This window comes from Oenanthe melanoleuca, chromosome 10 (assembly GCF_029582105.1).
Source record: "Oenanthe melanoleuca isolate GR-GAL-2019-014 chromosome 10, OMel1.0, whole genome shotgun sequence".
In the NCBI taxonomy this organism is placed as follows: domain Eukaryota; kingdom Metazoa; phylum Chordata; class Aves; order Passeriformes; family Muscicapidae; genus Oenanthe; species Oenanthe melanoleuca.
This window is the reverse complement of record NC_079344.1, coordinates 293821-314778: the sequence shown is the minus strand read 5'-3', so window position 1 is coordinate 314778 and position 20958 is coordinate 293821. Positions and strand designations below refer to the sequence as shown.

The window sequence follows — 20958 nt, the reverse complement described above, 5'->3', positions numbered from 1 at the left end:
GCAAACCCACCCGGGATCAAGGCCGGGTGTAAAATGCCGTGTGGAATGGGGACAGGACCAGATTTGGCCCGGAACCAAATCTAGCTGTAAAACTCTGCGTGGGGTCTAGACCAGACCCCCGTGGAATCTGACTCCCAAACCCCGCAGGGATCAGGGACCAAGCTCCCCCAGGCCCTGATCCGGTAGTAAATCCCCTCGTGGAACAGGGAACAAAGCCCCCTGGGACCGGGCCTAGCGGCAAAACTTTGCATGGGACCAGGAATGAAACTTGGGGATCAGACACAGGTTTAAAATCCCTGTGGAACTGGGAATGGCCCCACCCCCAGGACCAGACCCATTTGAAAAAGCCCTCGTGGAACCGGTATCAGACATGCTCAGGACTAAACCCAGCTCTAACACCCCATGTAGAGCTGGGACCAAAACCCGACTGCAAAACTCCGTGTGAAATCGGGGGGGTTCGGTGGGGCTGGGGACGTGCAGGCGCAGCCTGACCCTACATGGAAGCCGGCGTCCTGCTCACGGCTGGCGCGTGACTCGGCAGCTGGATCCAGCAGGACAAGGGCAACTGCCACTGTTCCACCGGGGACCTTCACCTCGGCTGGCCCCGCGTGGGGAGGAGGAGGAGGAGGGCAACAGCGACAGCGACAACGGCGACAGGGGTGATGCACACCAGGGGCACCCCGAGAAGGCGCATGGAGTGTGCCAGGGTTGCCAGGAGGCTGCTCGGGCTGGGAATTTGTTGTCCTGCTGTCCCAGCCAAGCCGATGGCTTTTTTTAGCCACATGGGACGGGCAGAGCCTGCTCCAGGAAGAAAAGCAGCGCTGGAGCTGGCAGCCCCCAGCGGAGGGGCTGGAGGAGCCGCGGCTCTCGTTGACGTCTGGCCGGCTTTAACATTAACCAGAGCAGGAGCCGCGGGGCCGCACGCCGGGGGGGCCAGCACTGCTCCGGGGTCCTGCGTGTCCCCGCTCCCCCAGCCCAGCCCGTGCTGCCAGCAGCCCTGCGGCCACAGGCCAGCCCTGCTCGGGGCCTGGCCACCGCCCCAGCTGGCCCCTGGCCGCCCTCGCCCTGGCCCCGCGGCCGGGGCCGCCCAGTGACCGCAGCGCTGGCTGGACGGGGTCAGGCCAGCACGGCACAGTCCCCCCGCGAGGAAAGGACAAAAGCGGCCATGTGGCACAGGCCCAGGCCCAGGGCAGGCCCCAGACAAAGGCACCGCCCGTTCATCCCTGGCCACAGCCCAGCACCCTCCCTGCTGTGCCACCCCAGTGTCCCCAGCGTGGCTGCCCTGGGGACACGAGAGTGCCGGCGGGGCTGGGTGTGGGGCAGGACCTCGGGGAGGGACAGGTCGCACAGGTTTGGGACCCGGCCAGAGCACGAACAAGGACACAGTGTGGGGGCTGTATGAGCTCGCTGCTGCCCGCAGGCAGGGCTGTGTCTGCCCGTGGAGGGGCCCCGGGGGGCTGACAGGGGCCCCGTTTCCTTGGGCCACCCACAGCACTGCCCAGAGCTGCGGCCCGCAGGCTGGAGTGGCGGCTGTGTCCCCCCTTTGGCAACCATCCGACCTCCTGGGGCTGCCAGCACGGGGACTCCTGCTTGCCCAGCACAGTGTTTCAGTAGCCGTGATCGCAGCAGCTCTGGGCACTGCTGACACCCGGCTGCCAGCCCCCAGCTCCGAGTGCGCCGCTGTGGGGACACCGTGGCCGTGGCATCCTCGAACCCCACAGAGCCACATGGTGCCCAGAGCCATGAATTACCCCAAAACTCCCTGAGCCGGCTATCACCACAAGGATCTCACCATGGGGCCATGTGCACAGGCATTAGGTGTCCCCACAGCCACCCCTGCCACCAGGGACTCCCAACAAGCGCCCCCAGTGGGTGCTGCCCCCCAAATCAATCTCCCCAGTGTGCTGGAAGCCCCTCAGCGGGCTGGCGCTGAAGCAGCACTCCTGGGCACACCAGCACGACCCCTTTGGGGCCGGTGCCATCCCAGGAACGGCGGGGGGCACAGACAGGCCCCTGCCGCTGCCGCCCCCCAGAAGTGAGGATGGCTGTCCGGGCAGCAGCAGCCGCCCCCAGCCCTCGCTGCGCGGGCCCCCGGGCGGCGGCGGGGCCGGGGCGGGGAGGGGCGGGCCGGCCCTTTGTTGTGCTGCGGGCGGAGCCCCCCGGAGCCGCCCCCGCACCGCCCCGCACCGCCGGGGGGGGAAACACCGCGGAGCCGCCCCCGCTGCCTGCGGCTCCCGCCGCGCCTCGGAGCCGCCGAGCGGGTGAGCAGCGGGAGGGCGGCACCGGGCACGGGCACCGGGTACCGGCACCGGCACCGGCAGCGCGGCGGATGCGTGCGAGAGGAGCGAGTGTGCGAGGGGCGGGCGCGCGTGCACGGGGCCGCGCGAGGGGCGGGCGCGCGTGCACGTGCGCGGGAGGTGGCCCGAGGGACCGGAGCGCGGGGGTGGCGGACGGGCTGGGGGCGAGCGGGGTGTGGGGACACGCGTGTGCGCAGCGCCCTGTGACAGTGTGACAGTGCGTGTGCATGGCTGTGTGACTGTGAGACTGTGTGTGACAGTGTGTGTGTGTGAGTGACTGTGTGTGCATGGCTGTGTGACTGTGAGACTGTGTGACAGTGCGTGTGCATGGCTGTGTGACTGTGGCTGTGTGTGTGACAGTGTGTGTGTGTGAGTGACTGTGTGTGCATGGCTGTGTGACTGTGAGACTATGTGACAATGTGTGTGCATGGCTGTGTGACTGTGGCTGTGTGTGTGACAGTGTGTGTGTGTGAGTGACTGTGTGTGCATGGCTGTGTGACTGTGAGACTGTGTGACAATGTGTGTGCATGGCTGTGTGACTGTGGCTGTGTGTGTGACAGTGTGTGTGTTTGAGTGACAGTGTGTGTGCATGGCTGTGTGACTGTGGCTGTGTGTGTGACAGTGTGTGTGTTTGAGTGACAGTGTGTGTGCATGGCTGTGTGACTGTGGCTGTGTGTGTGCATCACTGTGACTCTGTGTGTGCACCTGGGTGTGCCTGTGCGAGTCTGAGCAGGTGAGTGTGCTGTGCATGAGTGTGAGTGTGTGCACCTGTGTGTGTGTTTGGTGTGTCTGTGTGTATATGTGCAAGTGTGCTGTGTGTTTTGTGTGTGTTTTATGTTTTGTGTGTGTGTGCTGCATGTGCATGTGTGTATGTGTTTTGTGTGTGTATTTGCAAGTATGTGCACGTGTGCTGTGTGTTGTGTGTGTATGTGCTGTGTCTGTGTGTGTGCTGTGTGTGCTCTGTGTGTGTTTTGTGTCTGTGCTGTATCTGTGTGTGTGTTTTGTGTGTGTGTGCTGTGTCTGTGTGTGTGTGCTGTATCTGTGTGCTCTGTGTGTGTTTTGTGTCTGTGTGTGTGCTCTGTGTGTGTGCTGTATCTGTGTGTGTGTTTTGTGTCTGTGTGTGTGCTCTGTGTGTGTGCTGTATGTGTCTGTGTGTTTTGTGTCTGTGTGTGTGCTCTGTGTGTGTGCTGTATCTGTGTCTGTGTGTTTTGTGTCTGTGTGTGTGCTCTGTGTGTGTGCTGTGTCTGTGTGTGTGCTCTGTGTGTGTGCTGTATCTGTGTGTGTGTTTTGTGTCTGTGTGTGTGCTCTGTGTGTGTGCTGTATGTGTCTGTGTGTTTTGTGTCTGTGTGTGTGCTCTGTGTGTGTGCTGTGTGTGCTCTGTGTGTGTGCTCTGTGTGTGTGCTGTATGTGTCTGTGTGTTTTGTGTCTGTGTGTGTGCTCTGTGTGTGCTCTGTGTGTGTGCTGTATCTGTGTGTGTGTTTTGTGTCTGTGTGTGCTCTGTGTGTGTGCTTTCTGTGTGTGTGTTTTGTGTCTGTGTGTGTGCTCTGTGTGTGTGCTCTGTGTGTGTGCTGTATCTGTGTGTGTGTTTTGTGTCTGTGTGTGTGCTGTATCTGTGTGTGTGTTTTGTGTCTGTGTGTGCTCTGTGTGTGTGCTCTGTGTGTGTGCTGTATCTGTGTGTGTGTTTTGTGTCTGTGTGTGTGCAGGGTGCTGGCACACCGGGCCCATTCCCACAGCCGTTCCCAGGTGTGTGTTTGCCGCCCAGGGCGTGCACACCCCGTGACCTCCTGCGTGTGTTTACATGTGCCGGCTGTGCGCACACGGTGCTGGGGCAGCGTCACAGGCGGCTCGCAGGGAGCGTGTCAGTGCACGCTCGTGTGCCTGCTGTGTCCCACATGTGTGCTGTGCCTGGACACTGTGGTGCACACGTGCTGGGTGTCCCAGACATGTGGCCACGTCCCCTGAGCAGCCTTGGGGCGCAGGGAGGGCTGGGGTCCCATGGGCTTTAGGGTCATCCCTTGGGCCCTAGTGCCTGCTTAGGAGGCTGGCACCCCCTGTGACCCCAAGGAGCACAGGGGTAGTGAGGGTGCCAGGTGCTGGTTTGGGCTCTGCAGAGTCAGGATTAGCTGGGAAAGGGGCACCCATCCCTGAGCCTGATTCCTGCACTCCAGGGAGCTGACATGCCTGTGCTCCACCACCTCGCTGCTCCCAAGGGTGCTCACAGGCTGGGGTTCCTGCTGGCCCTTCCCTGCCAGCAAGGAGTGGGGGCCCAGGGCAGCACCCCGTGTATCCTGCAGCTCCCCGGGCGGGCAGTGTGGGGTGCTGGCATTGCAGGGGACAGCTGGACTGTGGGGATGCCTGTGGTCCTCAGAAGTGACTCTGCCATGGTGCAGCAGCGATGGGAGCAATGAGACAGGGGGCTACCCGGTGCCCTGGGTGCCCTGCTGAGAGAAGGGGATGCTGTGGGGCAGTGGGGGGCTGGCTGTGTGCCACCATGGGGCAGCACCCAGCCAGCAGGCCCTGGCAGTGGGGTGTGAGCTCACAGTGGGCCAGAGAGGCAGGGGGACAGCCCAGCCTGGCCCCATGGGAGGCCCTCGGCTCAGGCAGGGTGTCACAGCTGGTGCACCTGGAATGGGGGATGCCCTGTGGGGAGCCCTGCCAGGCTGTGGGGCCAGGGGCTGCCCCAGCCCCTCGTCCTGCTTGCAGCCCCTACAGGAGGCTGTCAGGACGCAGCAGAGCGGGTGTGCAGGGGATCCCCGTGCAGTCTCGGGGCAGCTGGAGCAGCTGTGTGACTCTGCAGGTGTGCACGCACGCGTGCTCACACAGTGTGCGTGGCTGGGAGCAGGGACTGCACTGCCGGCTGCTGTCTGGCAGCTCCCAGCAGCCAGCCGAGCCGGGGGCGTGCGTGCGAGCCCCGCAGCGTGGGTGGGTGCGAGCCGGGCGCAGATCCCCGAGCGGGGCCGTGCCCGCGCTGGGCAGGCTGCAGGGCAGGGGGGGAGCTGCCGGGCAGCAGCAGCGAGGCACACACAGCCCCATGCCCGCTCTCTGCAGACAGCAGCAGCCGCATCCATCACCGCCTCCCCCGGCACCCGCTGCCGGTGGGGACGGGCTGGCAGGCGCTGCCGTGGGAACTGGGTGCAGAAACCACTGCCCCACCTGCCCGCTGAGCCCAGGCCGCGGGTTTTGGCGCTGCCCGAGCAGTGCGAGGTTCCCGGGTGCCGGCATGGGCAGGGAGCGCGGTGGTGCCGGTGCCTGCAGCGGGGCGCGGGGCACGCTCGGGCCTGTGCGGGGCAGAGCGGGGCAGAGCGGGGCAGGCTGCTGCGCTGCCCCCGGCGCTGCCCCGCTGGCAGCTGCGTGGGCAGGACGGGAGATAAATGGGAGTTTGGCGTAAACAGCCCTGGCTGCCAGCAGTGCTGGAGTGGCGCTTAAAGGCACAGGCTCTGGCCTGGTTCTGCTGCCTTTTCCTGCCCTCCCTCGCTGCCTGCTCTGCCCTCCTTTTCCTCCCTGCCTGCCCTTCCCTTCCCTCCTGCTGCTCACCCCAGAGCAGCTGCCCTCCCCACGGGGGTCCCGTCCTCGCTGCGTGCCACCACAGCAGTGTTGACACAGCACTGCCACGCCGTGCACAGGTGACAGCCAGGTCCCTGTAGCCCCCCGAGATGCTGTGAGCTGGCATGGGGCAGGGGGCCGTGGCTGCAGGGTGAGTGCTGCTCCCCCCCGTTCAGGGTGACCAGCTTGGCTGGGTGACAGGGAGTCCGTCTGTGCCACTTCCCGGGCAAAGGTGCTGCTGATAAGGCTGGGGTGGAGCTGTGGGGCTGTCCCAGCGCTGGAACGCCCAGGTCCACCGGGAACAGCAGGAGCAGTGGGACAGGAAGGAAGCAAGGTCGATTTGGGGCGGAGGGGCGCCCCCCAGCCCCAGCCCCTGGACACCAGGTATGGCCTGTGAGTGGGCACGCCCAGCAGAGCCAAGCGGGCAGAGTGTGGGAGTACGGGCACAGCTGTTCCGAGAGTGTGGGCACAGGCATCCGAGGAGTGTGGATACAGTTGTCCCGGGAGTGTGTGGAGCATTTTTCCTGGGCAGGGGGCCCACAGTGGGTCCCACCATTGCGGTCCAGGGCTGGGACTGACCCAGAAGGGCATGGGAAGCTCTGGCCCACACTGGGAGGGCAGTGCTGGGTGCCCTGGCCTCAGGAGAGCTGCCTGCTGCAGGGGAATCCTCAGACCCCATTCCTCTGCCCCCTGCCCCCGTTGCCTCGGCGATATAAGGATGTGTCATTAATAACAGTTGTGTGGGAGCTGCTGGCCGGGTGGGCAGTGCTTCCGAGGGCTGTGGGGGCTGTGGGCCCTCCCCACAGCCCAGCCAGGGACAGAGCCCCCCGAGGGCCAGGCGGAGGGTTTTGGCCAGCACTACCTGCTCGGCCCACGGTGACATCGGGACCCCGGGACAGGCACAGGGGCTGGCAGGGATGTGTCTGTGCCCTGTGGGGACACCGGTGCCGGCCCGGTCTGCCCGCGGCAGGGCTGGCTCAGGCAGCCCGTGGTAGCCCACGGCTCCGAGGGAGGGCAGGGAGCGCTGGGCTGTGCCCAGAGCCCCCAGCCCAGCACAGTGGCCGTGGGGCACAGCTGAGGGGCAGGGAGCGGCTGTGGCACAGCCATGGCCGAGCTGTTCCCGGGACAGCAGGACAGCCCCGGGACGGCTTTTCCGGGGGCTCCCAGCCATCCCTCCTGGACCCCCGCCCGGGATCCCGGGTTTCCCTGCCGCGGGGGCGGCTGCCGGGAGTCCCCGGTGCCGCTTCGCCGGGGACAAAGCCCCGATCGCTGCGGGCCGTGGCGGCCGCGGGGCGGGGTCCGGGCCGGTCCCGCTGGGGCGGTGCGGGGGCGGTACCGGCCGGGACGCGCCCGCCGCCTTTCCAGCGCCCCTCCCGCCCGGGACACCGGCGGGGCTGGAGCGGCTCGGTACGGCCGGGAAGGGCTGGGAAGGGCTCGGGGACACAGCAGTAATGCTCGGGCGGGGCCGGTTCGGTCCGGCCCGGTCCGGCCGGGCTGGGTTGCGCCCGGTGCCGGAGCGGGGCGGACGGGCGGGGGCCGGGCCGGGCCGTGCTGAGCCGTGCCGAGCCGCTGAGCCCCTTCTCTCCCCGCAGGTTGCAGCGCCCGGGCGGCTCTGGCCGCGGCGGAGCCCCGCGCTCGGTGCGGGATGGCGGCGCGGCCGGTGCTGCCGGTGCTGGCGGCGCTGCTGCTCTCGGCGGCTCCGGAGCCTGTCCCGCGGGTCAGCCTGCCCTACGGTGAGTGTCCGGTTCGGTGGGTGAGGGTCCGCCGGGCTCGGGGATGGCGGAGCGTCCCGCGCCCCCCGGGCTCCGTGCGCCGCGTGGGAACGCCGAGTGACACCCCCGGGACACCGGGAACCCCCTGTCAGCGGGACACGGCGCCAGGGCTGGGCAGAGCCCCGGGGATGCTGCGGGGTGTAGGGTGGGTGTGCCTGGGGCGCCGGGGGTTCTGGTGGCTCCGCAGCAGGGCGGTGGTGCCCGTGTTCTGTGCACGGTAGGCTGGGCTGAGCCGACCGGGGGACTCTGCCCGCGGGATCCCTTCCGCTCAGGGTGTCCCTGGGGCTGGGGACACGCCACAGCCCCTCACTGTGCGGTGCTGAGCTCCGCTCAGCTCTGAGCCCCGCTGCGGGCACTGCCAGCTGCATGACAGAGTGCTGGGGCTGCCCTGGGCAGGGGACATCCCGGGGGGTGCTAGGCCAGGCAGAGCTGTAACAAGTGGGGGCCTGGCTGCAGTCCCCGCCTGCCCTGCAGAGCCCCCAGCAGCTGGCACAGGCTGGGCGAGCCGTGGGGGCACGCTGCTCGGGTTTGGCCCTGGCAGCTGTGCGTGTGGGGGAGCCACCCACGGCTGTGCTGCCAGAAGTGGCTGGATCCAGCTGCTGCCGGCCAGCAGAGCCCATCCCGTCCTGTGCTGGCCGGCCTGGGAGGCTGCCGTGGTTTGGGCAGCTGCTGCAGCTCATGGTGTGGATGTGGCCCCACCACATGCTCCCATGACCGCTGGCCACGGCCCTGGTGGCTCCAGCAGATGTGGGACCTGCTGAGCTGGACAGGAGGCTGGCACCCAGTGAGGCAGCCAGCTCGGCGTCGTGCTGTGCCGTGCCGTGCCGTGCCGTGCTGTGCCGAGCCACGCTGCCTGCCCTGCCTGCACGGACCGGTTCTGCCCCGCTCTGCACGCCTGCGAGGCTGTGGGAGCTGTGGGGCTGCAGCCAGGGCAGTGCCTGGGGACCCCAGCCATGCAGGGGCAGCTGGGCAGGGAGCTCGGGCCGGTGACCAGTGTGTGCCCGGTGGTGGCTCCCATGGAGCGTGGCCACATGTGGCTGCGGTTGGTGGGAGGGAGGAGCTGGGAGCTGCTCCCCTGGGAGCACTGGATGTGCCTGCAGCAGGTTTGTCTGGAAGAAGCAGGTCTTGTCCTGACAGGTCCCTGGCAGCCACACCAGCAGCCAGCTCCCCATGCCAGCACAGCTCTGCAAGGCACAGGGGCCCCGCTGCCCCTCCGCTGTCGTGCCCACCACGGGTGGCATGACACCTCCACTGGGGTGCAGGACCCCTCCCAGGGGGACGCACTGGGACATCTGCTTCCTCCTCTCTGCACCACTGTGGGACAGCTGGGCTGGTACTGGGGCCAGCTGAGCCCCACAGCGTGGGAGAGGGGCTGCCCCATCCAAAACCTGGGGTTTGGGGAGCCTAGCAGGAGCTCTGGGGTTATCCTGGTGAGACTCTGGGAGCAGGCAGGGAGTGGGGGAGGTCAGGGGGTCCCCAGAGTGTCAGGGGTCAGGGAGTTGGCAGCGTGAGTCAGCCCGACGTGTCCCGAGCACACAGCCAGGCCCATCTGATTCAGAGCAGGAGGAGAGGAAGGGCTTCCGGGGCCAGGCCACCCACGCGGGACAGGACGGGCTGGGATGGGACAGGACGGGCCCTCCCTGAGTCAGCCTGGCCACTGGCCCGTGTCTGGCATGGGCTGAGCCCCGTGGGCTCACCTGGGTGAGGGTCTCACCTGGTTGGGGTCCCTCTGTGCCTGGGCTGGGCAGAGCCTCCTGTGCTGCAGGCTGAGCTCTAGGGCCGAGCAGCTGCCCCAGTGCTGGGCAGGGCTGTGGTGGCACCCTCAGGGCCAGGACAGGGAGCTGTGTCTGTGCCTCGTGGGTGCCCTCGGGTCCGGCACAGTTCTCTGCAGTTCGTGGTGCCACGTGTGTGTGGCAGTGTGGGCAGAGCCAGATCTGGCCCTGGCTGCTGCAGGGGGGTGGCATGGCCACTGTGCTGGCAGGGGGACCAGGAGCGGCCTGCTGCAGGGTCCTGGGGCTCAGGTGCCAGCAGGAGGCTGATGCTGCCCCTCTTGCTCCCCAGACTCGGCAGAGAGAGTAGTGCAGCGCTTCGAGGCACCTGGGGTGTCCAACTACACGGCCCTGCTGCTGAGCCCTGACGGCGGGACCCTCTACCTGGGGGCACGAGAGATGCTGCTCACCCTCAACACCAGCAACTTCCAGCACAGCTCCCCAGTCCGCAGGGTGAGCCCAGGGATGGGCTGGGTGGCCCTTGGGGAGGGAGGGGGACCCAAGCAGCTGGAGTGCAGGGATCCCCTCCCCACCAGCGTTTTGGGTCTGTGTGAGCCATCATGCCTTCAGGAGCACCTGCCCCAGAGCAGGGTGTTTGAGCTGGGGAGAATGTGGATGCTCTGAACAGGCCTAAGGAGGGTGTGCATGAACCAGCCAGGGGCAGGAGGGCTCCCAGTGACTGTCCCTTCTCCACAGCTGCTATGGAGTGCAGATGAGGAGAAGAAGAGGCAGTGTGTGTTCAAGGGCAAGGACCCCCAGGTGAGCCCCATTGCCAGCAGGCAGTGCCCTGTGAGGGGTGGCTGTGGGTGACACAGCTGAGCCAAGGGCTGAGCTGGGTCCTCTGACCCCCACAGAGGGACTGTCACAATTACATCAAGCTGCTGCTGCAGCTGAACAGCACCCACCTGTACACCTGTGGGACCTGCGCCTTCAGCCCAGCCTGCGCCTACATCGTGAGTACAGCAGCAGGAGCCCCCGCAGTGCCCCCGTGCCCTCAGGGCCCTGCACTGGGGTCCTGGCCCTGGGACAAGCGCTGCTGCTCACAGCCCCGTCCTGCTGCAGGATGTGCAGCGCTTCAGCCTGGAGCGGGACGCGTCGGGGAAGGTGGTGCTGGAGGACGGGAAGGGACGCTGCCCCTTCGACCCCGAGTACCGCTCCACAGCTGTCATGGTCGGTAAGGCACCACACCCTGGGACCCTCATCCTTCCTCCCTGTGCCAGCCTGGAGCCCCCTCCCTCCCTGCAGTGCCCTGGGACCTTTGCCCTCCTCCTGTGCCTCCCTCCCTGCGCCTGACCAAGGCCGGGCTGCGGCAGAGCCCAGCGGGGCGCGGGGCCGTGCTGGTGGCACGTGGCACGTCCCAGCAGGAGCATGTCTTTGGCAGACGGCGAGCTCTACGCCGGGACCGTCAGCAACTTCCAGGGCAACGAGCCGACCATCTCCCGCAGCCAGGAGAGCCGCATCGCCCTCAAGACCGAGAACTCCCTCAGCTGGCTGCAGGGTGGGTGCTGGCGCTGGCACGGCCGCTCAGGGTCCCTTTCCCCCCGGCGTGGGAGGATGGAGTGGGGTGGAGCGGGCCAGCAGCGCTGAGGGTGCTTGTGCCCCCAGACCCAGCGTTCGTGGGCTCAGCCTACCTGCGGGAGAGCCTCCCTGCCGGCAACCCTGAGGGCGACGACGACAAGGTCTACTTCTTCTTCAGCGAGACCGGGAAGGAGTTTGACTATTTTGAGAACACCATCGTCTCCCGCATCGCCCGTGTGTGCAAGGTGGGCAGGAGGCAGCAGTGGGGGCTGTGGCTCACTGCTGGGCTGGGGGGATGTGGGACCATCCTGCAGATCTGCAGGGCTCTGGGTGCCTGGAGCCCTGCTGGGGCTCCCTGTGGCCATGGCCACGGCAGCCTGACCTGCTGTGCTGTGCAGGGCGACCAGGGCGGGGAGCGCGTGCTGCAGCGGCGCTGGACCACCTTCCTGAAGGCACAGCTGCTCTGCTCACACCCCGAGGATGGGTTCCCCTTCAACGTGCTGCAGGACATCTTTGTGCTCACCCCGGGCGAGCTGCACTGGAGGGAAACACTCTTCTACGGTGTCTTCACCTCGCAGTGGTGAGTGCTGGACCCAGGGCAGCACGGGAGGCTCGGCAGAGCCAGGCCCTGATCTTGCTGTGCTCTCCTCACCAGGAACAAGGGTGGGCTGGGCAGCTCGGCCGTCTGCGCCTTCCCCATGCGCAGCGTGCAGCGTGCCTTCGGCGGGCTCTACAAGGAGGTGAACCGCGAGACGCAGCAGTGGTACACGGACACCAGCCCCGTGCCAGAGCCCCGGCCAGGCACGGTAGGTGGCCCCTTGGCACCTGCCTGAGCACAGGATGCAGCACTGCCTTGCTGCCCTCCTGGTCCCGATGGCTGCCACAGCATGGAACCCTTCTGAGCCCCCTCCTTTCCCTGCAGTGCATCACCAGCCACACACGGCACATGAAGATCAACTCGTCGCTGCAGATGCCGGACCGGGTGCTGAACTTCATCAAGGACCACTTCCTGATGGACAGCCCCGTGCGCAGCCAGCCGCTGCTGCTGCAGAGCCAGCGGCGCTACCAGCGCATCGGCGTGCACCGCGCGCAGGGCCTGCACGCCACCTACGACGTGCTGTTCCTGGGCACGGGTGGGTGCACAGGGGGCTCTGCTGGGGCAGGGGGTGTGCTGGGCCCTGGCAGCGCAGGGTGTGTGCCCTGCACCCGGCCCTGCTCAGCACAGCCCCTCTGTTTGCAGACGATGGGCGGCTGCACAAGGCTGTGCGGGTGAACCGTGGTGTGCACATCATCGAGGAGATGCGCCTCTTCCCCGACGGGCAGCCCGTTCTCCAGCTGCTGCTGGACCACGACAAGGCATGGGCCAGGGCAAGGGGGCACTGGGGGTTCAGCCTGCTCAGCTCCTGTTTGTGGGCTGGGGGACAGCAGGGATATGCAGGAGCCCACCCCGCTGACCCCAGCGTGTCCCCTCCTGCAGGGCCTTGTCTATGCAGCCACCTACTCAGCGGTGGCCCAGGTGCCCTTTGCCAACTGCAGCCTGTACCGCAGCTGTGGGGAATGTGTGCTGGCCCGGGACCCCTTCTGTGCCTGGAGCTCCAACGCCTGTCGCAGGGTCACCCCACATCCTCCGGCACACTCACAGTAAGTGCTGCACCCTCTGCCATCCCCTACCCCCACAGCACCCCACTGCCTGCCCCTCGCTCTGTTCCCAGGCACGGGGCACAGGACATCGAGGGTGCTGACACGGAGCGGCTCTGCCTGCGGGCCAACGCCTCCCAGCCCCGGCCCCGCATCCTCCTCACCTCAGGTGAGCTCCTGCCCGTGCTGCTGTGTGAGTGTGTGCGCCCTGGGGGCTCCCACATGTCCTGCTCCACGGCATTGCCATCAGTGTGCCCGCAGCGGGGTGCCCTCCCTGACGTTCCCGTGGGTTCTCTCTGCAGCCTCGGGCACGCCGTGCCAGCAGATCCAGCTGCCTCCCAACGCGGTGCAGTCCCTGCCCTGCCAGCTGCTCTCCAACCTGGCCACGCGGCACTGGCTGCACAACGAGGTGCCTGTCAATGCCTCCTACCTGGTGCTGCCCGACGGGGCCCTCATCCTGGTGGGCAGCCCGGAGCGCGCGGGCACCTACGAGTGCTGGTCTCTGGAGGAGGGATTCCGCAAGCTGATGGCCAGCTACTGCGTGGGCGTGCGGGAGCCAGCCCTGGGGCCGGCAGACTCGGGCGGGAAGGCGGCTGCTGGCCGAGACGCCCTGGAGACGGTCAGCACGTCCCGCAGCACCTCGGCGGCGGGCAGCGCCGCGGCACGGCTGGAGGGCAAGACCTACTGGACCGAGTTCCTGGTGATGTGCGTGCTCTTTGCTGCCGCCGTCCTGGTGCTGGCCTTCTTCGTGCTGCACCGGCACCGTGACGGCATGAAGGCGCTGCTGGAGCCCGGTGACCCCGGCAGGCACCCGAAGCCGCCCCGCAAGCCGGTGGAGAGCCTGCCCCTGAACGGCAGCAGCCTGCCCAGCACGGCTCCCGAGCACAAGGGCTACCAGGCCCTGCAGGACAACTACATCGTCAGCACCCCCGTGCACGAGCCCCCGGGCCCCCCCCGCGCCTTCTCTGAGTCAGAGAAGAGGCCTCTCCACGTCCGTGACAGCTTCGTGGAGGTGTCTCCCGCCTGCCAAAGACCCCGGGTGCGCCTGGGCTCCGAGATCCAGGACTCGGTGGTGTGACGGGGTGAGACCGAGCCCTCAGCCGCTGCTGCCTCTGCTGCGCTGAGCCTCGCTGGACGGTGCACGGCTGCCAGGGCCCGCGCTGTGTGTGTGTGTGCCCGCAGCCCGGCGCCCGCGCTGCGGCAGCGCCCGCCAGCCAGCGGGTCCGACCCTCGCGGGCTCCCTGGGCATCACCTCCTGCGCCTCAGGGGTGCCACACGCCTCCCAGGGCCCTGCAGGGCGGTTCCTGTGTCCCTGCTGCAGGCACAGACACGGTTCCTGGCCCAGGCTCTGCCAGGCCCTGACCCCTCTATGCAGAGGGCAGGAGGGGGCGGCTGCAGACCCCCCGTGCCCCAGTCACTGTGACGTCCCGCCGTGGGACCAGGGCCACGCGTGGGGCTGGGCAGTGCCAGCCCCGCAGCATGTGCTGTCTGTCTGTGCTTGGTTCGTTTTTGATATGTGGAAAATGTGAATTGTGTCCGGGATAGGGGAGCTGGGAACTGCCCCCCCCCCCTGTGCTGGGTGGGCAGGGACACCCCTGCAGCCCCACGTGTGCGTGCAGAAATGATGTTTTTATATAAAGTCATTCAGACACGTGTGTGTGCGGCAGGGCTGAGAGCCTTCCTAGCCAGGACCATCCCCTGGAGTGCAGCCGTGTCTGGCTCTCCCTGCAGGCAGAGGAGGATCTGCCCATGGCCTCACAGGGGGCCAGAGGACTGTGCTGGCCATCAGATCTGTGGGGTCCCCTCCTCTTGTGCTTGGCTGAGCACTGGGCCAGGGCACACGGGGCCCTGCAGGGACAGTGGCTGTGTGCCTGGGGCTGTGCCAGCTTGGGCAGGCTGTCCCTGGGCTGTCCTGGGGCCGTGCCTGGAGGCCTGTGCTGTGGCAGTGTGCTGCAGGCAGGGCAGGGAGTCCTGTGGTAGGAAAGCACAGAGCGATGGGGTGATGCCATCCTGGTACCATGAGAAACAGGAGGTGACCAGGAGTAAGAAAATGTGGTGCCTGGGGCTGGGAGGAGGGCAGCCCCAGCAGGAGAGGCTGTGGCAGCTCCCTTCCCAGGACCACAGTGTTGGGCTGCCTGTGGGACCCACAGCCTGCCCAGGGAGCATCAGCTCCTTTCCCCATCCCACCTTGCTGTGGGCAGACCCTGGACACTTTGCCAGCAGGACCTGACTCTGTGGTGGTTCAGGGTGAGGCCTGGGACTGCAGCCAGGGGTGGTTTTGAGCCCTCACACAACGGGAAGTGCCAGTTCAGGGCTGGGGGAAGTGGGGAGCTCCACACAGAGCTGGCGTGTCCAGGCAGGATTCCCCCGAGGGACCAGCACTGCCTTGCTCCCAGGTGGACCCATACACTGAACTTCCTGCACAGCCTGTTCTGGGACATCAAAAAAGCCACTGGAGGCGTTGGCTGGTGCGCTGCCAGCAGACACAGCCCTGGGGCTGCAGGGACACAGGCCTCAGATGGTGTCAGCACCGTGGGGCAGCGAGCTGCAAGAGCCAGGAGCAGCAGCCACTGTGAGGAACAGCCCTGAGGTCCCTCAGCTGCTGTGCCCCAGCATGGGGGCTCTGCTGGAGCCCAGGCCAGGGCAGGGACGATGCCAGGACAAGGACAAAGCCCTGGTGCTGCCACAGCAGTGGCACCACTCGCCTGCCCGGGGTTCCCCTGGTGCCTGCTCTCTTTGTGCTGCCCAGAAGGATCCCAGCCTGCAGGAGGGAGGAAGGGGCTGCCCATGGAAAGGGCTGTGGAGCAGCAGGACGTGGAGCCTGTCCCTGCAGCGGCTGCAGAGGGCTGGCAGCAGCCCATGTCCCAACAGCCTGGTGGCACCCGTCCCACAGCCGGACAAAGGCAGCAAAGAGCAAGGGTGAAACCGGAGCCCTTTAATTGTGTCCTCGCAGGGACTGGGGGAGGAAGAGGCCAGGGCAGCAGCACAGCTGCTGTGCTGGAGCAGAGAGAGAAAGGGGGGAGGAGGAGGAGGAGGAGGAGCACAGGCTCTGAGCACAGCTGTGGGGGCACAGCTCTGCTGTGGGGTGCCACCTGTACAGTGACTTGGGTGACTGCTCAGAGAATGCACCCCCATCTGGGTTATTGCTGGTGAAAAATGATCCACGTTTTGGTTATTGCTCAGAGGATCCACGTTCGGGTTATTGCTCAGAGAAACGGATCCATGTGGCAGCAGGGAGGCTCCCAGAAATACAGGAGAGGCAGGAAGAGGCTGGCAGGGCAGGCAGCTCCCTGCCTGCTGCTGGAAGGCACAAGGTGGAAATTGGTCCTGGGGGCAGAGAGGGGCTGTGCTGTGCAGATGGCCCCAGGCAGAAGCAGCTCTTCCTCCCTCACCTGCTGAGCTGCCCTTGGAATGCATAAGGATTCAAATTGTAATGGTAGGAGAGCAGAGGGGCAGCAGGTCCCAGATTCCTGGGACCCCTGCTGCCAAGCAGGCACCTGAAAGGGGAGCAGGAGGGTCCCTGCCCAAGGCACTGTAGCACAGCCAGGCCATTGAGGGGCCAGGCCTGTGCTCCCTGAAAGAGGAAATGGCTGAGGCCACGAGGAGCTGCAGGAACTGGAGGAATGCTGCTGGACAGCCACGGGGTTCACAGGACAATCTTGAAGGAGCTGCAAGAGATATGACAGGGTCTGCACCTGCTTGGTAGCCACACAAGGGGTTTACAAGCCCCCAGCGCTGCAGGGACCAGAATCTCCATGCAGGAGAGGCTCTGCAGAGCCAGCCTGGGGTGCAGATCCCCCAGCATTAGAGCAGGCTTGGCACAGGGCAGCCCTGCCCTCCTGCCCAGTGAGCAATCAGGTGATGAACCCCAGGCACCCTCTGCAGAGCAGCGCACCTGGCGAAGTCCGGGGAGCGGGAGACAACGTGCTGGAACTCGGAGAGGTTGATGGTGCCGTCCTTGTCGATGTCAGACTCCTCCAGGATCTGTGGGGGAAGGTGGGCTGAGCTCTGTGCCTGGGCCGTGCAGTGCCGTGCCCTGGCCAAAGGGCCTCACGTTTTGGATGAGCTGCTCCATCTCCGCGCTGCTCAGCCGGGACTCCTCGCCTTGCCCCGTCAGGCAGTTCACCAGCTGCTCCAGGTCCTTCCTGTCCAGGGTGCCATCGTCATCAAAGTCTGTGGGGAGACACAAGGTAGGTTTTGGCAGGCTGCAGTGACCCCAGAGAGTCACAGGCACCGACGCTGCACCGCTCTGTGCGCCTCACCACGCCAAACCAACTGTTCCCACAGGGAGTTCCTAAAGCCACCGTCCCCACGGGTGCTCCAAGGGCACTGCCAGCCTCCTGAACATTCATCACCCTGCTCCCGCCTCCTCAAGGTGCAGGGATGCCAGAACACAGCACCTGCCCCCAGCCTTACCAAAGATGCGGAAGGCATAGTGGGACTTGACGTCAGAAGTGGCAGAATCGCTGAAGACACTCAGCATATCAAGGAAGTCTTCAAAGGACATGCTGCCATCCCTGGTCTCTGAGGTTGAGAAGACGTGGCAGATGCGGTGCTGGAAGGGGTTTGCCTGCAGACACGGGAACAGCTCAGGGCTGTGCTGGCTCCATCAGGCACACCTTGGCTGTGGCTGCTGCTCCAGCAGGTGAGCAGCCACCCACTCTGCCACTGCTCCATCACCCACAGCACGGCCAAACCTGACCTGTGCACCTCCTGGGATGCAGCAGGGACAGGCAGGATCCCCTGTGGCACATCAGGAATGCCCAGGGTCCTGCACAGCAGGGATCCTGGGATCCTCCGTGGCACAGCAGGGATATCTGGGATCCTCAGCTGCTCGGGGGGGACAGGGAAGCTCTTTAGGGGCGCAGCGAGGCCGTGGTGGGTGCACGGGGCCCTGACCCGGCAGCAGCAGTGTCCCGTGCCTGCCAGGCACCATACCCGCAGCTCCGGCAGCGTCAGGATCTGGCTCTTGGGAACCCGCGCGGAGCAGGCATTCTCCCTCTCCTCCTTTGGCAGCAGTTCACTGAACCTCTTGTAGGCACTTTAAGAGGCAAGAAAAAGAGCGGCTCTGTGGAGCGAGCGGGGCGGCAGCAGTGGCCCGTGCCAGGGAGGGGTGTCCCGTTCCCACAGCTCCTGCCAACTCTGCCAGGGGAGCGGGGGGTCCCATATCTGCTCCGGGACCAGGGAGAGGAGCCAGTCTGTGTGCTGCCCACCCCGGGCACCGGGGATTCAGAAGGATCACCGGTCCCCAGCCCTGCCCCGCTAGCCAGGGCGTCACCGGCAGCTCCCGCGGACCTTCGCCCCATCACAGCCGGCTTTCAGGGAGTGCCACCGGCACCTCCCGGCTCAGCTGGGCGTCCCGGCGGAACGGGAGCCCCGGGGCAGAACCGGAGCTCTCCGTGCCCCGCGGGTCCGCGCCTCCACCCGCCCCACTCACGGTATTCCGGTACTTACAGCAAGATCTCCTGCTTGCTCAGGAACGTCAGCTCCTGCGGGGAGAGCACGGGTCAGCGTCGGCACCGGGGCCAAGGCCCGACCCATGGGCACGTTCCGGGACCGCGCCGCCCTGCCGCGCCCCCGCTGCAGCCGGTGCCGGTGCCGGTACCTGGTACTCGCCCAGCAAGTCCCGCGGGATCAGGCTGGCCGAGCCGCCCATGGCGCCGCTTCCCCCCGCACGTCACTCGCCCGCAGCCGCAACTGCCCGCCCCGGGCGGGGCGAGCACAGCCCCAGCACAGCCGGCCCCGCCCGCCCGGGCACACGCCGGGCTCCGGAACCGGCAATCGCGGAGATGACGGCGATGGCGGGAGCGGAGGCGGGCGAGCCGAACCCCGAGGAGTTCGTGTACGGCGAGGAGGACTTCGTGCTGCAGGCGGCCGGCTGGGGCGACCCGGACTCCGCGCCCTCCCGGTTCGACCGGGCGCTGCTGGCGGGCTGGAGTGACCGTATGGAGCGGGGACTGTTCCGGTACCGGCTGGGCCCGCTGCCCACCCGCGTCCTGCCCGGCGCCGTGCGCCTCGTGGCGCAGCTGAACGAGCAGCGCAGCGCCGAGCGCCGCCCGCCGCAGCCCGTGCGCAGCCTGCGGGACCCCTTCGATCCCGGCGCCTTCAACTTCACCCGGCTGCGCCCCGCCGAGCTGCTGTTCCGCCTGCGCCGCACCGGCGGCCCGGGGCCGCCGCCCGAGCCGCTGCTGGTGGCCATCAACGCCAGCCCGCTGGAGCGGGGACACGTCCTGCTGCTGCCCGAGCCCGAGCTGCGGCTGCCGCAGCTGCTGGCGGCGCCGGCGCTGCGCGGGGCGCTGGAGGCGGCGCTGCTCAGCGCCCACCCAGGCTTCCGCGTGGGCTTCAACGGGCTGGGCGGCGGCGCCTCGGTGAACCACCTGCACCTGCACGGGCTCTACCTGGACCGGCCGCTGCCGCTGGAGGAGGCGCCGGCCGAGCCGCTGGGGCCGCGCCTGGGGCTGATCCGCGCCGGACCGGCCCCCGCCTTCCTGTTCTTCGCGCCCGGCCCCGCCGAGCTGGAGCCGGTGTCGCGGGCCGTGTGCCGGGCGGCGGAGCACCTGGGCGCTGCCGGACTGGCCTGCAACGTGCTGGCCACGCGGGGCGAGCCGCCGGCGGGGCCCGGGGCCGGCGGCGGCCGCGGGCTGCGGGTGCTGCTGTGGGCGCGCCGGCCGCTCTTCGGCGCCAAGGCGGGCGAGCCCTTCGCCGTGGCGCTGTGCGAGCTGGCCGGACTGCTGCCGCTGCCCAACGAGCCGCTCTACCGGGACATCACCGAGCCGCAGGCCCTGAGCGCCATCCGCCAGCACCTGCTGCCCGAGCCCGAGCTGCTGCGCCTGGGCTGGGAGCTGGGGCGGCTGCTGGGGGACTGAACCGAGGGCACGGGCAGGGACGGGAGCACTGAACTGAGGGCACGGGCAGCGGCTGCAGAGCTGAACCGATGGCACCGACAGGAGCCGCAGAGCTGAACCAATGGCACAGACAGTGGCTCTAGAGCTGAACCGATGGCACCGACAGTGGCTCTAGAGCCGAACCGATGGCACGGGCAGCGGCCGGAGCGCTGACGGCTCCGGGACGGCAGGGGTCGCTGTGCATGGAGGACACGGAAGTGGCTGTCACGTGACCGCGCGCGGCCGCTCCGCCCGCCGTGCCACCGTCTCTGTGGTGCGGTCGCCATGGGAACGCGGCGGACCCGGGAGCGGTGCGATGGCGGCGGCGGGCGACGACGGCGGGGGGAACGTGGGCCCGGGCCCACCCCCGGGATCCCCTCCGGGCGCGGAGGCGGCCGTCGCGGCGCCCCCCTCGGACCGTCCCGCTGCCCCCGCCGGACCCGAGCCGCGGAGGAAGCGCAGGCGAGTGCCGGGCCGCAGCCCCCCGGCAGGGTCCGGCTGGAGCCCGTCCAGCCGTCGCCTCAGTTGGTCCCGGTCCCGGTCCCGGCCCAGCTGCTCCCAGTGGGAAAATGCCCAGCCGGTGCCCTGCTTTCCCCAGCCCCCGGGAGCCGGTCCGGGATCCCACTGACCCAAAATAAATAGTGTTCCCCTAGAATTGCCCCAGCCATCCCCTGTGTGACAGCCAGGCACGGCTCCGTGCCCAGGACCAGCCTGCCTGTCCTTAGGGCTGTACTAACCGCGGCTGGCTGGTCAGGGTGCCCCGAGTGTGTGCAGGAGCTCGGGGCTGTGTCCCCGCTCTGGGCTCTGCCCGTGCCTCGCTGAGCTGTCATCTCATCTCTATTCCAGTGTCCCCTCCATCAACCTGAGCGGCTGCAAGTACGAGAGTGGTGAGTCAGAGGGGTCCCTGCAGCCTTCCAGCCCACACCCGCAGGCTCTCCCGGTGCTGGCACCCCGTTCCCACTGGTTTATTTACTGCTGCCAGCCACTGGCATTGGCCCCCGTGTTAGTGGGGAGTTGGTCACGCTTTGGATTGAGATTTCTCCCGATTTAAAATGTGCAACAGCAGCATGAGCCCTCAACATGCCCCACACTTGAGTTTGCCAGCTGTCTGCTAAAAAGGGCAAGAAGGGTTCCCTCAGGTACAGTGCAAGGGAGCACCTGGGCTAGAAGACAGGACCTGAGGGTTGGGAACTGTTTAAGGTAAAGTTGGTGGTGAGCAGGCAGGATCTGTACCTGCAACTCTCCCTGTGCTGTTCATCCCTGGTGACCCCGGGGAGCTGGTCCACTCTGCCCTCCCACAAGCTGGATCTTGAAAGAACAAACTCCTGCCCCCTGAGGGGTGTTTTTAATCTACTTTGCTAAGGGATCTTGGTAAGCATGGATCCCCATCACCTCCCCAGCCCTGCCAAATTCATACGTGGCACTATCATGAACTATCCCAGCAGAGACCTTTTCCTGCTGAGCTGTGTTCTGCTGCTGAAAGACCTTTGATTTGGGAGATTAAATTCACACCTTTGCAAGATTTGTGTCTGCCTGT

General features: G+C 66.9%; 4 protein-coding genes across 7 annotated transcripts; 3 read left to right on the top strand and 1 right to left on the bottom strand.

Annotated features, from left to right (window-relative positions):
• The first annotated feature begins 2177 nt into the window (after positions 1-2177).
• SEMA4B (semaphorin 4B) lies at positions 2178-14192 on the top strand. Of its 4 annotated transcripts, none has more exons than XM_056499717.1 (15): positions 2178-2261; positions 7433-7573; positions 9674-9834; positions 10078-10140; positions 10236-10334; positions 10444-10555; positions 10763-10879; positions 10987-11144; positions 11298-11479; positions 11555-11705; positions 11822-12032; positions 12140-12255; positions 12377-12540; positions 12625-12706; positions 12840-14192. In XM_056499717.1, the coding sequence occupies exons 2-15, from the start codon at positions 7486-7488 to the stop codon at positions 13062-13064; spliced, it is 1929 nt and encodes a 642-aa protein (XP_056355692.1). In that variant the 5' UTR covers positions 2178-2261; positions 7433-7485; the 3' UTR covers positions 13065-14192. The 4 variants fall into 4 exon arrangements, with proteins under 4 accessions (XP_056355692.1, XP_056355689.1, XP_056355688.1 ...); XM_056499714.1 differs by having other exon boundaries at positions 12612-12706; XM_056499713.1 differs by lacking the exon at positions 2178-2261 and adding an exon at positions 6022-6224 and having other exon boundaries at positions 12612-12706.
• A 1260-nt stretch (positions 14193-15452) lies between these two features.
• Positions 15453-18665, bottom strand: CIB1 (calcium and integrin binding 1). The gene is made up of 7 exons (XM_056499728.1): positions 18143-18665; positions 17992-18026; positions 17476-17578; positions 16954-17107; positions 16592-16710; positions 16433-16521; positions 15453-16205 (listed from the first exon to the last, which is right to left on the bottom strand). Exons 1-7 carry the CDS (start codon positions 18191-18193, stop codon positions 16184-16186), a joined length of 573 nt encoding a protein of 190 aa, XP_056355703.1. The 5' UTR covers positions 18194-18665; the 3' UTR covers positions 15453-16183.
• GDPGP1 (GDP-D-glucose phosphorylase 1) lies at positions 18327-20943 on the top strand. The gene has a single exon (XM_056499727.1). The coding sequence runs from the start codon at positions 18327-18329 to the stop codon at positions 19401-19403; it is 1077 nt and encodes a 358-aa protein (XP_056355702.1). The 3' UTR covers positions 19404-20943.
• LOC130257325 (uncharacterized) lies at positions 19738-20943 on the top strand. The gene has a single exon (XM_056499730.1). It carries the CDS (start codon positions 19738-19740, stop codon positions 20047-20049), a length of 312 nt encoding a protein of 103 aa, XP_056355705.1. The 3' UTR covers positions 20050-20943.
• Positions 20944-20958: the final 15 nt, after the last annotated feature.